Below are 18740 nucleotides of genomic sequence, written 5' to 3'. Positions count from 1 at the left end.
CCATAAAGGGATTTCTTTTTTGCCACCAATACCCATCATCTCCACTGCACAGCAAGGTCCGGGCACCCCAATGAACTGAAACTTTGCCTCACTTTCTGCTCAGTCAAGGAGCACAGCAAGACGAGCAAGTATCGCAGCTGTGGACCTGGATTTTAAATAGAAAGAGTTTACACATATCTTTCTGCGCAAATACATATGCGAACACGACGTTGCCACTTTCCTTGGAAAAGCTGTCAAGCTGCCAGCGAACAACATCACACTAGCACCAGCCTGGCGTTAAACTCTGTACAATTACTGTAATAATTCTAGTTGGGCACGACTGCTGGAAGAAGGACAAACAGATTAGTATCATGAAATCCCGGTAGGAATAATTGGACTTTAACTGATGCTGAGGTTATCTGGTTCACATTCCTAATTAGCATTTGCACTTTCCAATGGATCTTAACAATGCACTGTATAAATGTGTGGGCTGGTTCTAGCCTTGCATGCGGTAATGTATTTTGGCATGTGGCTGTACTAACCTCTGCCTTCTCCCCTGTTCTTTCTGGTGGGGAAGTAGTAGCTAATTTTTTCATTTGCAACATGCATGATGAAAAAATTTCCAATTGTGTCCAGATCACTGATTTTATTTCATTTTACTGTTTTGATTTAAATTGCATTTTGCAAGCTTGATCAACACTTCGTTTTCTACACTGTACAGGCCACATGTTGGTCTCCTCTGCGCAAATGCAAGGAAAACACACAGAAAAGTTAAAACATACATGGCAACAAATAACTAGCATACATATGGGGAGATTTCTCCCTCCCCATGTTGCAGCTTCTGCAATTATTCTTGCAACACAAACAAGTGTAAATGATTAGCTGGTTGTCAGGAATACTTTGTACTCGCCGCAGTGAGCACACTCTCTTCCCACAAATTCCCCCAGCTGAGTCTCCAAGTCACTGAAATTCCAGCCTCCTAACAACACACTTCCTCAGTCTTTCCTCATGAATTACCCAGCTTACACAAAAATATGCCTAATTCCAGAAAAAAACATTACTTGCGCAAATAGTCATTACTTGCAAGTTCAAGTGTATGCAAGCTTCCGAGACCACTTTTGTACTGAGAACCCCATCTCGGGGGGGGAGGGCAGGCATTTGACCGTCACAAATATGTCATAATTTAATATGCATAGAAAAATATGTGCATAATTTAATGCACATAATATGTGCATATACAAACATATACAAATTCATGAGTAAGTGAACATTCAGTGTGGTTCCAAATGCAGAGGAGCTGCTGAAGAGACCACATCATAGTGCTTCTCCATCCATGAAGAGTAAATCAGAGGTTCTAAACTCACACAGTCATTCTGGTAAGGAGCACATTTTTATCTGCAAATGAAATAAAAATCTACATGCTATGACATTTCCTATATTTTTTCTAAAAGAGTTTGAGCTGATCAAGATGCGAAGGGCCGAACTGAACAACTCTAGAAGCTAATCATTTTAGGCCAGAAAATTTCCAAATAGGGAGAATGTGTTTTCTGAACAAATCTTGATTAGAAGATGAAAAAAATAGCAGAAGGTTTATTTTTCCCAAGGCAGATAAATGGAAGAAGTCATTCCAAAGAAGTTTAACTTCATTTCACTTCTACACATTTGTATCTTGCATTATCAGAGGATTTGCTTTTGTGTTGTTTACACTTCTCCACAGTTTTTCTCCACGGGGAAAAGAAGACAAAGGAGAAAGGCTGACAGAGAAGAAAAGAAACCCCAAATTTCTTCAAATCTATCGTTTCTCAACTGAAGTCCCCAGCAGGAAGCTAACTGGGGAGAATCGAGGAAGAAGAATAGGATGGAAAATCTTTCCTGGAGCATCAACTGGCAGAAAATCAGCAAGTTTTCCTCTGGTTTACTGAAGTACGTCTTACAGACGACATGTATAACTTGCAGGATGAGAGATTTTAAAAGCGTAACATGACTTAACCTCTGGAATTTAGGCCCTTACATCCCCTGCTGTGCTTGCTGAAAATGGCACTGACAGTTCCAGAAAAATCAACGTTTCGTTTAGCTGAAAGTTCAGTGCGTTGAGATTGATGTTCTAGGCATTATACAAAACATTTTAAAGAAAGTCACTTCTGCTACTGAACAAAAACTTTGCTGAAGTTACCGGTACAACCTTGTACACCGAAGACAGTGGTAAGAGATACAAAGTGACAAAACAAACAACAAACACCCTACTCCCCTCTCCCACCCAGACAAGCAGAGAAAAGCTTAAAGACAAAAGAAATGAAGTCATCCAGTCTTTTTACTCCAACTATTTTATGTTTCTTAGGGAAAAATCTTGGTTTTGGCATATGCAGAGTATTAGAAATTTATGAGGACACATGTATCCCTTGGATGGACATAATACGCTCAAACCAGTTTGTAAGCAGTTCGCCAGCACCATGTAGGAGGTGCTGAACAAGACCTTTCTGCCAGCCTTTCAGGTCGCAAAGAAAGTAAATGCAATGAAATCAAAGTTTCAAAGCAAAACACATTAATTTTTTGGTTGTCAAAAAGAAATACCATTCAATCTTTTATGTACTTAATTATAGCTACTAATGAAACTTCACTGGTAAACTGCATTTGGAAGAGTCCCAGGTCAAAGTTCCAAATACATCCTACTGAATAAACAATTTAGCCAGATGTGGGAAGAACTAAGAGATAGGCAATTTCAGAAAGATATGGCTGAATAAAAGCTGTGTTAAAAAGACTTTTTTTTCCCCCCAATATGAATATACTTCATATAAAGAGATGTTTTTCCTGAAAGCTGCATGCCAATACAAGCTTTCCAAACATTCTATTTCTTTACCAACATTTTTATGTGTGAACCTGCATATACATCCCAGTAGGTGACCAACATATTCTAATACTTTGAAATAAAAACTGCAATATTATTTTGCCTATCTCTGCTTGTCAATTTAGAACTCTATCCCATACTTCTCTGCATGTATAAGCGAACGTCACGTTCGCTTATCACAAAACTTACAGTAGACTAGAAGGTATTTTGACCTACAGTGACGACTGATCATTTTCTTTTTTCCCCCGTCATGGTAGTACTATAATTTATCAGCTTATTGATATTTATTGTAATATAGCACATTGAAATGTATTACTATTCCTGAAAATAACCTTTTCTGACACTTATCCCCTAAGTATTTAATACAAGCATTCAGATAAATATGTAACGTTGTCTATGCTATAGTTACATACCTGCACCAAGTGTCAATGACATTGTATAACATGACACAGTTTTTATCAGGGGCAACCTTCTTTAATGCCGTTTGAGCTTGCAATCCTAAAAAGCCAGCACTAATCTAAAAAAAACCCAGGGGACTGCTAAATCCCAGTAAGAAGATTGGTGACTTAGTCCTGATTCTGGCATCAAACCAAATTAGGGTTTTTGCCTTCTACATCAGCAGCAGAGATCACACCAGCACTGGCATCATACGAACTCTAAGCGTACTGACGTGTGCGCTACACAGTTTGCATGCTTCGGAATAAAGTGGGCGCTTCGTTCATGACAATGCAAAGCAGCAAAAGGGGGCACCTGAGAAACAATAAATACTCTGGAGCACGTCTTTATACGTGGAAGCATAACAGCCGCAGCTGCATGTGTACCACGGCTACAGAAATACTCATCAAACATGATGATTATCAAATGCTTGGACATCCCAAGTGTATCAACAGAATTCACACGATAAAAATTGAGATCTGGTAACAGCTTACAAGCACTACTCTCCGATAAAGGAAAAAAACAGTGGATAGTATTTCTCAAACAGCAGTTCAATTCTCAGCACATTGATTAGTCTCACACATTTGTTAAATCCTGACATAAAATAATAAACCATATTCCACGATTCTGGAGGCTTTTCAATATAGAAAGTACCCCCCTTGCTCAGCCTTCTTAGGAGCACAGATTGTTTGGGCTTGGATTTTAACTAGATGTGCAGCTGATCCATTGGCTTAAAGCCTCCCGACTGCCTTACCGCCTCCTGCAAGGCACTGAAGTAACTCAAGCAGGTCTCTTGGGATTCAATACAGCAGTTGAAGCTTTCCAGTGGGGGTTATAAATATAAATATTTTCCTTATTCTACCTATACTTGGATGAGCTCAGCAACCACTCGTCTCTCCTGTGTAACTGCTAACTATGCACAAGCCTTGCACTGACACAGCAAGGGGAACCAACCGCTACCTGTACCATAAATAGTCACTGGCATATATCAGCAAAAATCAACCATAAACATTTTGTTTATTTTCAGCTGAAAAAAGCTCTGCTGTCAACATAGTCTGCTTTACAGAGTATTCTTGCCATATGAATTTAAAAGCCACAGAGCTCTCCCTGACCTACATTGCCAGGCTGGAGTGAAAAAAAAAAACCACCACAAACCAAAACACATCACACAGAGACCATAGCACAGAAAGATGCTCTTGAGGCAGGAGAGGCAGCATGACGATCAGGCTTTTAGATTTTTAGATTTTAGATTTTACCTTAGACAGTATCACACCATCAATGTTGGGGTTGTCAAGAAAAATAACGTAGCCTATTCTCAAGCTACATCCAAGTTTTATCCACTTCAGATCAAAACCATTTCTGCCACAGCAAGATAAACCATGAGAGACAGACCTCGCTGCCTATCAAAGCTTTGCTTTCAAGCAGGTAATTCCTTACCACCCAGACCCATCTCTGATATTTTGTTCACTGTACCAACAGACAGGGATAAGAAAACATAAAAGCAGCCCAGCAAACAGTGCATGAGGCTCAGCTGGAAAAAAAAATCACCCATATGAGATGTTAGGATTTTATATGACAGCTAACGTTTTTAGGGGACAATAATAAAGTGAACATTTACTTAGTTTTGGTCTGGAAACAGCAACTCTGTGTTAACACAGGGACGGCACCTATAAAATGGGAGCAACTAGCAACGGAGATGAATTCAAACGGCTTTGTGGGGAGCTGGAGCAGGTAACAGGCACTTGAGTAACATGGAAACAGGTCAAGAAACATGACAAAATGCAGGGAGGCTTGGCAGAAGCATGACTGACTGGGCAGCGACAAGACAATCAGCAACTCCTCTGGGAGGATGGGCATGGGGGAGGTGGGGGAATGGCCACGTTGTCCAGAAATAGCAGGAGGCTTTAAAACCTGAGCATCCGTTTGGGGAAGAGAAAATTCACCTTTTGTGATTCATATTCCAGTAGCGCTTAAAAATGCGTACGGAGGTTGGGTGCTGGCTGCACCAGGCACCCCACTAAGAAGCAGCAGGCTCTCTGGGGCGAGGACCACCCCGGGCGATGCGCCTGGAGAAGACAAACGTGGAGGGATTGACGCAGTCTCACCCTGGTGAGGCCATCAAAAAGGACAAGGACAGGATCCCTGGCGCCAACAGACCTCTATCTGTCTGGGGTAAAAGGCGGGTAAAAGATCATCCTCTCCTGGGCTCTTGCAAACAGGTTAACCAGCAATGAGCCTTGCAGTACCTGGGTTTGAGTGTGCGTGACCAAAAAAATTTTTAAAAACTTCTCCAGATGGAGAACAAGCTCCTGTTGCCTGGCTCGTGTCCAACTGGTGCACCAAGGGGAGGAAACCGGAGGCAACATTTCACTAGGAAGTTTTCAGCTAATCATTTATTCCCTAGAAAATGCAGTTTCAGGGCAGCTGAAAATATTTGTCAATGTAGGTCGACCTCTCTCAATAGTTTTCACCATTACGAAAAATGGCTGGCGCCTCCAAAGTATCAAAATGAAGATTTTTGTCTGCTAAACCCATCATTTCACTGTCCAAATCATTTTCAGAAACTATTAACGGAACGCAAGAGATAAGAGGACTCAATGCAGAAAACAGATGTGGAGAGGACACGTACAAATTTTTTTGTTGTTGTTGTTATTTTAAACTTCTGGCATTTATTTTGATTGCAACCATGTCCTCTGTTGTGCCAAAAGGTGGAATTTGAAGCCCAACCTGCTGTTTTGTTGGTGCAACGTCTGAAGGAGTGACTTGGGCTTAATTTTTGGTTCTCCTTCAGTCTCTGTAAAAGACTTGTATATTGACTGGAGGAAATATGAGAGACCCCAGCTGTCTAATTGCTTAGGTGTGTTTTCCTACCAAGGTTATAAAAGACCTTCTCCCTGCGTACCACGCAGCCCAGATGTTCCCAGCTGTGAGGAGCTGCGGGGGAGCTGAGCCTCTCCTGGCCAGGAGGAAACGCTCCAATCCCACAAGTGCCACACCAGCACCCTCCCTCCGCCTTGTGGCATTTCCAAAAGGCTTGGCTCAACCTGAAGTGACTTTTTTCGATTTAGATTTTTTTAGCTTCAGTGAAATGATAATAATAATAATCATCATCATCATCACTAAAAGGGAGCCCAAACATTTTTATTTTTGTTTCAATTACCAAACTGAAGCAAAAAAACTTTTTCTACTCAGCCTCACAGTTGATTATTATGAGCTGGACAACATCAATATCGATTTCCAGACCATTATGCTTCTTGAACTGACAGGTATTTTAACTCATAAAAAGCTGCCTACAGTATTTGGAAAAAGCAAGCCGGAAGAGTTGTATATTAACTCTATTCAGCTGGAACATATTCCGGCAATACTCAGACTCCTACTGACATGTGTCAGGTAACATAGATCTTAACTGAATCCCCTGGCTAATCTAAGTCAGCCCTAATCAGCGGGTCTGGGGACAGAAAACATTCTGTGTAACGACGACGACGCATCTCAACCCAGTCACATTTACTGAAACACGTCCCGGGGAAGGAACAAAAACCTAAAACAAAGCTTTTCATATTAAATTAACTGAAATGTAAGCAACGAGTAGGTCAAAAGGAAAAGACTTATTAAAAAAATTCCCTCTTGCATTCAGTAATCAGTTTCACATGTAAGGCCATTTGCAAGAGACTGTGTGGAATTCATTAAACAATTAAAATGTGCAGGGGGTAACTGAAACCGTATCCTTCAGAAAGCAGAGTGCATCTTATTACAGCAGTTTCCTTCCTGACCTTAAAGCCTACCTCAAAACGGATGAGAAATTCAATGTTATTAAACTCCCCGTGCAAAAGCGGAGCGCAGGTCCGTTGCCGTGATGGGTGCTGGGGAAGGGTTAGCTCGGACAGGAGGGGGACAACGGGGCCATGCATTCCCTCACTGCCATACAGAAGCACAGAAGGGTTTTTCCTCCAGAGGTAGTCTTGCAAGCCAGATTTGGAAAGCCAGGAAAAGAAACACATGCAGCACTAAGTCAGCCACCGCTCTCTTTCATTTCTGGCAGTGGTGGCCAGAGCAGAAGTCTCTATTCTTCGAGCCTGTCCTATGACCATCTTTAATGACTTCTTTTTTAAGGAAGTGTCCATGTACTCTCACTTTTCTACAGGAAAAAGAAAAATTCATGTGAAACACAACACTCCATCCTATTTGAGCATCCATTTATTTCACGCCCATTTTCTGTCCAAAAAAGGGGTTTCAGCACATGCTTGCACAGGGCAGAAAGGGACCTGTTCACTTCAGTCTGCCTCTGTCCATGTTATAAACCCTGGTTTTGAATGCGTGGAAATAAAACACCTCACCATTTCAACTCAAGTACACTACTCCGAAGTCACCTGAGGACGTGGGGAAACCCACCATTAAGAAAAAGGGGTCTCCATCAGGGAATCACCAGAGGGTCATCACAAAGGCGTAGCAGGGGCTATCGCTGCCGACAGCATGGGACACCCAACTACTGCCCAGGTCCCAGCAGCAGCATGACTGAGAAAACTGGATGAAAAAAACCCTCAAACACGGCGTGTTTTTACCAATCCCCTCCTACCTCAGCTGACCCCCACACACCAAGAATGAGGGGATACCAGTAATGCTTTCTGAGACGTCGGCTTTCCATGTGCTCTGCAGCCTATCCGAATCCTATGGCAACTCACTCTGTTCGATGTAGGGCTGCGGAGATGCCACAGACAGGCTGCCATGGAAACAGTTGTTTTCATTTACTGCTGTCCTGCACGATAAGAAAGTCTGAGCAATAGAAGAACGAAGAAAGAGCATAAATTACCAATGGGCTCAGACAGCTCAGCCTTTGAAAATGTAATCTAATTATTTTACCATTTATTTAGACAGATTATGTTATAGCTTTCTGATCTCACTTTGTGATTAATAACACGTATATGTTTAGAGCAGAAACGACGAAGGCAAATTCCAACCTGTTTTAGGAGGACACTTCAAATTAGGCTACATTTAAGGGAGAGGATGACAGCTGGTTCCACTTTCAATTAAAATGCAGTAGTCTAGATAACAGAAAAATGAGACGGGGCAGAGAGGGAAGAGGAGGGAAATAAATTCTAGAAATAGCGTAATTGTACTACACCGCTTGAAAACCCCTACTTAAAGTGGGAGGAACCCAGAAATAAGTTATTTCTGCTTGTTTTCTTGTATCTTAGGAAAAACCTGAACTAGTGCGTTCACTGTCTTTTTTTAAGGTTATTCAAAATCAATTTGCAGTCTTGGATCTCGCTTCATCTTTGGTTCTTCAAACCAACAAATGCAAAGCACTGGTCTAGCTTGCTTAACAGAGAAGTCTTCAGCACCCTCTTTGCAGTGCAGTTTTGGCCGCAGCTGTGGACTTGGCTGCTTTTGACAAAAAAGCATTTCTGGTCCTGATGCTGGCTAGGAGAGGACAACGAAGAGCCCAAGGAGAACCGCTTCCAGCAGGGGTGGACATCTAGGTGGAAATCACCACCCAGCATCCATCTGAGCAGACTGTGTCAACTCCTGTGACTGAGCGCCCATTAGAAACCTCCAGCTTCTTCATGACATGGGAGAACCACGCAGCCACCCTGAGGCTGTTTTTCTTTGACGGAGTATCAGGGACAACATCAGCATATAGCAAATATTCGGCTCCAAAAGCCAACAGCTGTCCCTGGACAGGCGAAGCACCATCCCACCTCTGAAAGCAAACACCCCTCTTAAATAAGCCCGCGGCTACCATCTGTAGGCTCCCAGACGAGAGCGGCAGTGGAGGTACAGATGGTAACGCTTCTGGTTTATGGTTTTGGAGAAGGATTAATGAACAGGTTGGGTTACCTACTTAACCTGGTTTTGGCTTGTAATGTCGTACTGCATGAAAGACTTTCTGGGTCAGGATAGATAAAACACACAGGCAGTAACACTGCGGGGCCTCAGGAGAAAGCTTCTACTTGGCATTTGCTTAAGATCCTTTCACCAAATAGATACCACACTAGATGAACCGTTGTTAACCTCAGCTTCGAAGTTACCTCCACTACATTTTCCCCTGTAGATATATCTTATACAATATGAAAAACTCCTGGTGTCACAAATGCAAAATACTGGGCATGAGAGAGACTGAAAGATACAGCAGAAGGCAATGAAGATGCTCGGCATTAAATATGGAATGAGAAAGAAGGGCTTCTGAAACTAAGGCCACCAAGGGGATAATGGATTAACCCAACCCGCCTCAGAAGCATCTCAATCTGTGAGTACACGCAATTTCAGCTGTCAGGTCATTAACTGGATGAACACATAATTGATAAGCTGCAGGTTGCGCTCTGCTTGAAAGCAATAAGCTCCTTTAAATTATATTAATAATTAACGTATATAAAAGCATTTGTCATTTGCAAAGCACTCTATAGAGTAACTGATGGATTCTATAACGATCCCCAACTTCCAGACTAGGGAATGCAATTCTAGAGGAATAAATACCTGGCCCACGTCCAAAGCAAGATTCACTGACAGAGCTATTATTCTAGCTCAGAATTAGGTTTCTAAGTTTCTGGTCCTTCTAGATCACACTGCTTTGTAGCCTTCAGTGGGTAGAAGCATGGCACACAGACAGAGCTGGAAGACAGAAGCTGACAACAGGGATGACATTTCTGACTCACATCCACCAATTGTCCCATCCCTACCCTGGGCCACCGTCCACACTGAAAGATGCAGTTAAGTGGGTTAAACACAAGGAATGGAAATATTAAATATTTGATTGCCATGTGTTGTCTGCCCCCCTCCCCTTTCTTTTACGGAATTAATCTTGGGGAATTTACTGACCTCCATAATTTGTTACGTCTTCCAGTATACTTTTTTTATATTTTCTTTTTCTCCCCCGAGTTTAAAGGGATATAGTAAGTTCCCTTGCAGGTGATCCTTAAAATATGATAGCATTTTTCTGAAATGTGACAGATTATTTCTCATGCTGCAGCACTGAGCTGCAGAACAGCCACAGAACTTTGTTATTACCCAAAATTACTGTAGGAGAACTTCACCTTCAGTCTCCTACATGGTTTCCTGAGATGTCTCCTGAGACAGATCCTCAGACTCCCTGCCCTGTTAACTCCCTTTGTATATACTTCTTCTCCCTGGGAGAAAAAGCACAGTGAAAGTCACATCATTTCTTTTGGCTGGACACAGCATCCTTTTGCTGTAGCTGAACTTTATGCACATGGAAAGTGGACTCCCCTGGGGATCTACCAAGTGTTTCCACGGGCCAGAGCGGGCTGTGGCAGACGTACCTTCAGTTGCATCCTCAATACACACAGTATCCTGACAATACCACCTGGGAAGGATGCAAAGTCTGGATAATCCATTTAAGGTATATAAATGCATTCGTCACTCCAGTTGTGCTTGTTCCCTGAAATGTATGTGCCTTCCAAACTGCTCCCTGAAATATTTGTGCCTCCTAACTAACTTCTGTTTCAATGCACCCAGTAGCCTGTTCATCATCATAGCTTTGTCATTTGAGGAATCATCCTTTTAGGAGCTCTATTCTCATCAATATTACATTCTGCCTAGGAAGTCTAACCATCTTAGAAGTAGATAAAGTGATTATTGATGACAGTCAATACAATTTCAAAATATTTCAGCAGTGTAAGTAGAAAAAATGCATAGAAAATTTATATTGGACATTATTCAAGAGCTATTCAGAACTTGCAAAGCAGAGAAATCTGACAAGCAATAAAACATGATGGCTTCTATATGCTAGCATTTCGACACTTCAACTCCAACAGAGTCCAAGTTTAGTGAAAAAGTGAAACTTCCTAAAAGAAAGTATTATTCACAGCATTTTTTCACATAAGTGGAAGTCTAACATAACAAATCTCCCCTTCCGCTCCATCTTATATTCTCATAAAGCTCAGCCTGCCAGACAAGATTTCCATAGAAATCCTATTTGGTAAAATTTGCTTGATTGTATTCCAAAAAGTGACTCACATTTTATAACCAAGTGGCAAAAGCTGAAACGAGTTCGACTCTTTTCTATCAAAGCCAGTATTAGTCATTCTTCCAGCTTAATGGTTCGCACGCTATTCTTGACAGACAAAACTGGGACCACAGGTCAAGAAATGACAATTTAATAGTCACAAAGTATGTGGCCAGATAGCTATTGCTAGTCTGGAGGAAACAACTCAGGACCTGGCCAGTGAAACTAAAAGATACTCGACAGCATGACTGCTATGTTGCGGTAAGAGTAATAAAATCACAGCTCCTGTGTCAGCATAGAAAAACTTGTCCCAAACTGTAAAGGTTAAATAAAAATCATAAAGTTCCTCCTCACCTGCCACTCTCCAAAGCACTTAAAACAAGAGCAGGTGGAGAATGCAAGGGCTGAGCGCAATCTGACTGTAAGGACTCCAGGATCTGGCTCCCAGTCAGATACTGCGTTCCTCTGCCCTCTCTCCTTCTTCATGTTCCTGCGGGTTCCCCTTTCAAGCCTGCAGACTATCCCACCTCTACCTTTATACTCTTCTGTCCTCCCCAGGTGGCTTTTCTTCTCTGCTGCACCCTGTGGTTGCCCGAAGGAGGGCTGGCTTTGCCGAGCGCTCCAACGCACACCCTTCCCCTCCCGGCTGCTGCTTGCGGCCTCCTGACCTAAAGCTGGCTCAGGACAAGCTGGTCCACTGTCCAAAGACCACCTCAGTGACATGGCTGGAAAGGCTGAATGGAGAAACGGGTCCACTCTGAGATGCTGAATTTGCTCATGCCCACCATGAGATGCTGAATTCGCTTTGCTTCTCCACGGCCTTCTGGAGGTGAAGGCAAGGCATCCTCTTAGCATGGGTCTGCCTGCAGGCACAGACCGCTTCCTAAGTGACAGTGCAGCAAAGAGCATCCCTCCCAAAAGTAGGCTCCTTACAAAATCCCAGCAGGGAAGGCAAGTTTCCTTACAGAAAACCACCAGCAACTTTCTGCCAGTAACGTTCAGACACAGTTACGATTCACAGACATCGTGGAGAAGCACGAAAAACTCACCACTCTCACTGCTATTTGCTCCCGACATTTCCCCTGCGTGTCTCTCATACCCCTGCTAATCTCACGATGGTCAGAATTACTGTTTGGACGGGGACTCAACATAAGTCTCGACTCAGCAGAGTACCAAGGAAAAGAGAAGCCCTATGGGATCAAATCCTTCTTTGTTTATGGGCTTTGCTGCCCATAATTCATTTTCTGCATTCTGTTGTGGCATGTGCTGGCATAAAATTAATCCAAAGTCTCCAGCTGTTCCAGGGACTGCTCACGATCCCTCACCCAGCTCAAATCTGTGCAACGTCTTCAACCTCCAGAGAAAACAACGGAAGCATCTCTGTGCTTGGCACTGGTGAAATATCAGGCCATTCATACTTTTGCTTACATTAGGAATCTAATTTCAAATATTTTCCTTCAGACAGAATGCAAAAAAGAAGACAAAATGCAATTTACCTCTACTTCACATGCATATTCTGATCCATCCAGGAGCGTCACTTTGCACTGCATGTTTTTCGGTTTCTTGACAATCTTTAGAGGAGACTTGGAAAGTTTGCTAGACGATGATTTTTGAGAGAGCTTGTCGTCCTCTAGCTGCTGGTATTCCAGCTGTTTTGCACTCGCAGCAGCAAACTCCTGTTCTTTGTCTGTGGCCTATAATGAGAAAGAAAGATACTTTTTTAAGTGAGGTAAACCGATCACGCAATGCAGTACACTATGCACCCTTCACCCAAGCATTTAAGTGAGCCTAGTGTGGGGCTTGCATGAGAAAGCCCCTGATGCAGGACAGAGTGTTCTTTATCAATTGAAAGGATTTCCTGTATTCCCCATATTCCTCCCAGCCCGCCCTTCTCACTCCAAAATGTACAGAGTACCCATGAAGGAGGGGCATGCAGGAAAATGCTTTAGGCTTCTACTTTTTCCATAGGTACAAAATCCCACTTGGACCTCTTTTTTTGGTCTGTTGGAAATGCTGAACAATTGGTAAACTTTGTGATGAACAGATATTCCTACAGTTTCTTGATATTACTTTTAAGTCCTGTACCTGTTAAATCGTATGATGCTTCCATGGCGTCACACGGAAGCATGGTTTGCAGTAATTTCGCTGTCAGTGAGAAAACAGTCCCCTGAATGAGGGGACGAACCCACCCACGACATTGTGAATTCGCAGGCGGATGCTGACATGCCTGGGAGAGCGAAAGGCTCCCCAAGTGCCCGAGCAAAGGGTTAAACAAATAGGATGGAAGTGAGGGGCCAAAGGACTTTTGTGTGCAGCTGCCTGGCTAATGGATGATAACTACGGGATGGGAGGCTGAATTTTGCTCTTCACAGATGCCCGATAAGCCCCTCAAGCTGCCGAGAAGTAGGTGCTCTTTGAAAGACAAATATACTGCAGGGGAAAGGGGAGAGAAGAAACAAGCGTGGTTACTTTTGCTTGGGTTTATCTGAGGGTCAGACCATTTGAAGAGTTACCGCGACGCAGCACAGCCCGCGGTCCTCTCCTCGGCACCAGATGAAAGCCAGAACAGCTCTACAGCATTTCACCCTTCCTAGCAACAGCACTATGCCGCAGTCATTACCCTTCTCATCAGTTATGCCCCTGATAGTCTCCAAACAAAACCTCAACAGGACTGCAGTAATACCCAAGCTAAGGCTTAAATGAAATTTAAAAAAAAAAACAAACAAACAAAAAAAAAAAAAATCTTTCTGTTATCTCACTACAAGGAAAAAAAAAAACCACAACTGTTTTGGCTCTGAATGATTTCAGTGTAATAAGCAACAAGCATCGCTGGAAATATATTGTAAATTGATCCTCCAAGTCTGTTTTCATTCATTGCACATAATAAACCTTCATGAAAATGGAGCAAATCTGTCCAAAAGTTTAATCTGCTTTGAGACCAGAACAACCTTGCATCGTACAACCAGCAACAACAGTGTACCGCTAAATCACAGGGAACTTTCCCCGAGAGATTTCATACAAACAAGCCATAAGCTTCCCCTCTGCCTTTGGGTGAATAGGGGAAAGAGGAACTTGGAATCGGCCCTGCTACCAACAGCACCAGCTCCCACCAAAGCCCCAGCAAACTGCAAAGAGGCAACTGCCAAGAGGTGAGGCAAGACCCACGCTCCTCCTTTCCCTGCGAGACAGGACACAGCAAACTTCTCCTGGGCTTCCCTGGGTGGGGAGACTAGGAGAAAGTGGGACTAGAAAGATAAAAAAGCAACACAAAAGCTGCCTGCAAAATCCGCCTCATCCCCTGAGCCGTGGATGTTCTTCCCCAGGAGCGGCCCAGCGCCAGCCGGCTCTTCCCCCATCGAGCTCCAGCACCAGAGGACTTTCTCCTTCCAGCACTTGGACACCAGCTCTGTGCCTGGTCGTCAAGGTCCTCGCATACCTTGAAGGCTGGCGGGAGATGAAAGCACAGCCTATGTCAGTGGATTAGCTGTTCGCCGAGCATTTAATGCTCACAGTGGCTGTGACAAAGGGGGAGAGTCCCTCCAGGCTCAGAGCAAGGCTTGAGGCCAGCTACCTCTACCACAACCGCGGCCAGCTGGCAAGTGGTCCAACCTGCTGCACCGAGAGAAAAACAAGACTGAAGATGTCTCCTGCTAGGGCCTCCGTGAAGAGCTGTGCTGCTGCTGATGGGCAGAGGGGCTCTTTGATGACTTCCCTACGTTTTGTTAAAGAAATCTGCCAGGGAAGGTGCACATGCACATGTGTGGGTGCAAAAGTCCTTCCAGGGCTGGAAAAAATATACCGTCATACCCGGTGGCTCATTAGATTTCTCATGGCAGTGAGAGTTAACACCCCGCCCCAACAAAGAACAACCAACAAAAAAAACCAGATGTATGGAATTTATCTTTTTCAAGAAAAAGGCGAAGCTGCTTGAGAGAAAAGCCCACAACAACAACGGCACCCAGCAACCATTTAAATTTTAGAACCACCTTCAGCTTGCAAACAATTTCTGTGAATCCTAATGGATTGGTGACTTTTTTCCTTCATGAAGACACTCGGTACCTCAAGACTACAGCAGATATTTGCTTATTTATAAGCATTTTTTAAAAAAATAGTATTGAGGTTATTTTGTTTGTTAAAGTTCCCGTCCACATTAAGGTCAGGGGAATGTGTCTAGGTTAAAGTCACACAAAGGATTTTCTCTCATTTTTCTGGAGAACAAAACATGCCAAGAACTATTAGAGAAGATCCCCCAAACTATGCTGACATGTTCAGGCATTGAGGTACTTTCAGACTGTATTAAGCCTCATCTTCCTAAAGAAACCTGACATCCTGGTAGCTCAGGAAAAAAAAAAAAGGGACCAGTGAAAAACCCATGTACTCAGTGAATTATTTTGAACTCTGCAAGCATAGTTGCATTTTCTCCTAAATTCTTCTGAAGAATATTGTGCTGTATTTCTGTGCAGTATTTTCAGTGTTACAGATTCAATTCTAGTGCAGCACAAGTTGCTTCAGGGTTTGTGTTTTTTTAACACAAGCTGTCTCATGTCTATCTATATTACTGTACCTTACTATGACACAGTATGTTCAACCCTTTCTGAAGCGGGACCCCCCTCTCAAAGCAAGCCTTTGAAGTCACAGGATTCAGCAGTAATGATCTTTGATGCTTCACAGCTTCTCATTGGGATATGAAGTGATATTACCAGCTTGCACAATGCATGAATCCCATCTACTTACGGTAGTTGCTCAGAAATGTCAGCGCCCAACCCGTGCGATGCCTTCGTGCTCATTTTCAATGAGATAGGAAGGCAGGAAGATAGTAAGATTGCATTATTATACCTGATAGAAAGGACTCATTTCTGTAGCAACTGTTAATCTCAACACGAAGAAGCCTTTCTGTCTTCATTAAAATGTTCTTTTTCATGTATATTGAATAACAACAAAAAGTCACCCTCATGGATCGGTAACTTAAATCTTTCTTCCCAAGGTTTTCTCATACGAGCGGTAGCAAAAACCATCAACTTCCTCACTGCGATCACAGACGGCAAGAAAGAGAATGATACCCATTCCTCCTTCAATTTTCGGCTTTTTTAATGACAACCATAGCTGCCTCTTAGTGCTGTTGTTTAAGTGGTTTCCTGTGATACAGACATTTAAGCCACTACAAAATGCAGATCACTGCAGCTGGATCTGGCAGTCAGCTTACAACAGGGAAAGGAAGGGACCACACAGCATGTGAGCGCATCCCAGGTCTCCAACTCACACGTCCGTAAACACAGATAGACAGGCTTGGTGCCTAAGGGATTTTTTTGTTGTTGTGGTGGTTTTGGGGTTTGTTTTGTTTTGTTTAAGATGAAAAGAAACTTGGGGCAGAAAGATTGCTGAAGATGTCTGGAAGAATAAAATTAGTAATACTTATGCCTAGGCCTGATAGAATTATATTTTAAATTAATGACCAGCTTGTGCAGCACCTTTCTCTTTTGGAGAAGCAGCCCTGCCTCTTTTCCCCAAACTAACTACACGCAATTTCTGATCTATTTCAGAGACCAAAATTGTCCTAACACATAATCAGTGGATGTGTGAGCAAGAGCAGAGAGGTCTTTGGTGGGCACGGAGTCAGTCTGATCAGGGTTTATCAACGATAAAAATGGTTAGCAATCAAAAAAATAAGCAGTTCTTCCAATGATTGATCTTCAATAGCAATAAACATCAGAAATCCTGCCCTGCTATGTCCACCTCTTGAGATATTAGAAGTCAGACATAAGACACCTCTTTTAATTTGGTCCCAAAAACATTTGTTGTCCCAAGCATTTAGGTAATGCACCCATAAACCAGGAAGACTCAAAAATACTTTGTTTGTATCTGAAATTGCTTACACCCCCATTTTTTCTCCACCAACAGCAAGTTTGGGCTGTAGCTCTGTGGACAAAAGCTTAAAAACTAGACCACAGCCAGCCCCAAACAGCTTCTATGGGAGCACTCACGTTGATTTTAAGTAACACCTTACAACTGCTTGCTTCACCAGCACTGTCTCCCAACTACGTAAAATGACAGGACCTTACTTCAAACAATCTGATTTTTTTAAAGGGTGGAGGAGAGGAGGAGTTACACTGACTTACTTCACTCTTCAAAGGTGAATGCGATCAGATGGGGGTCATAACCTTATGGAGCTAAGGGATGCGATTTGCAGGTACCTCATTAATTGTGTGTCACTTACCCATGAAGAACAATGCCTGTTAATCCTATTGACTGGAAATTATTAACGGGAAAAAGAAAGCAGCTTCCGCAAATTTAATAAGTGCAACAATGAACCAAATGGAAAAGCATGCGATAGCTCTTCTGAAACCTATTACATGAAAAGTTAAAGTAATTATAATGCAGTCATTTCAGAACTACGAGAAGCTTAAGGGACCAGAGATTCTTCATGGCTCACACATCAGACAAGCAAGCATGAAATCAGTTTTCAGCAGGTGTCAAAGAAGAAGTGAACTCTGAAAACATTTTCAGCTTCTTAAAAATTGGCACTGTTTGCTATCTAATGCAAATGCAAGATCGAAGACGTTTCCTGCTTAGCTAATAAGACTGCCCTTATACTTAAGCACTGGGGGCACAAAGACCTGACATGAATTTCAAAACATTCTGCGTGAGAACTATTATTCTTTGAACGCAAAAGACCAAGCAGTCAAGATCTACAGCATCACACCAAACAGCCTTCCATGCGTATCTGAATATATATTTCTGCTCCTAACACACCAGGCTCATTATTTCCCAGGAGCAGTAAGTGGGCACGTAGCTAGTTGCATGCAGCGAGCACGCGTGCACGGGCTCCCTTACCTGCTCCTTTTTCACCGGCGTGCTGTGGGCTGCCACAGCCGAGAACTGCTCGAGCGCGTTTTGATGCTCTTCGCTCAGCTGCTGCTGCTGCTGCTGCTGCTGGTCCTGCGGCTGGGTCTCCGCCGCCCCTTGCTGCGCAGGGCTCTGCTGCTGATCCTGCTCTTTATCCTTGGACTCGGAGTCCGATCCTGATTCTGTAGTCATGGTTGGTTATTCTGTAAAACAAGGTGAGCAGACCTACTGAGTACGATCTTGTAGCCCTGAATTTGTAGGCTAGGCTTACAAAACGGAGAAACATCAGGCGCAAAGTTTTAGTCTTAATACGCCCCGGCCTTTAAAACTAAAGTGGCTATTACTGGCCCAACGAGGATCCCCAGGAGAGCTTCCCTGGTGCAAAAGACCAGGTCTAAATGCATCTGTACTCTGAGGAAGAGTGCGTTGCCGTAAAATCTTATTCTACATTATAATATACGGACATTATAGGAATCACATTGAAATCACATACAGACACACAGTTCTACATAGTTCATAATTCATAAAAGGAGAGTAACGCATTGAGAAAAGTTCGTGTGATTGAGGGCCCTAAATCCAACACAATTCACTGCAGTTTGGGTTTCTAAACCATGTGGAAACTTTTGAAAACATTAAATCTTTTGTTCTATACATTTAAGGCAACAGGGCTTGAACTCC

General features: G+C 43.0%; 1 protein-coding gene across 1 annotated transcript in view; it reads right to left on the bottom strand.

Annotated features, from left to right (window-relative positions):
- Positions 1 to 18254, bottom strand: part of LOC104082328 (band 4.1-like protein 3) — a gene marked incomplete at its 3' end in the record, with an annotated part of 41772 nt that extends 23518 nt beyond the window's left edge. Inside the window, exons 1-2 of the mRNA XM_009585422.1 lie at positions 18051 to 18254; positions 12716 to 12913 (exon numbers count right to left, since the gene is read on the bottom strand). Of these exons, the coding sequence (XP_009583717.1) occupies positions 12716 to 12913; positions 18051 to 18254 (402 nt within the window). The remainder of the gene's footprint in view (positions 1 to 12715; positions 12914 to 18050) is intronic.
- Between the last annotated feature and the right edge of the window lie 486 nt (positions 18255 to 18740).

Source organism: Fulmarus glacialis, unplaced genomic scaffold (genome assembly GCF_000690835.1).
Source record: "Fulmarus glacialis isolate BGI_N327 unplaced genomic scaffold, ASM69083v1 scaffold6109, whole genome shotgun sequence".
NCBI lineage: Eukaryota > Metazoa > Chordata > Aves > Procellariiformes > Procellariidae > Fulmarus > Fulmarus glacialis.
This window is presented reverse-complemented; position numbering and strand designations above follow the sequence as displayed.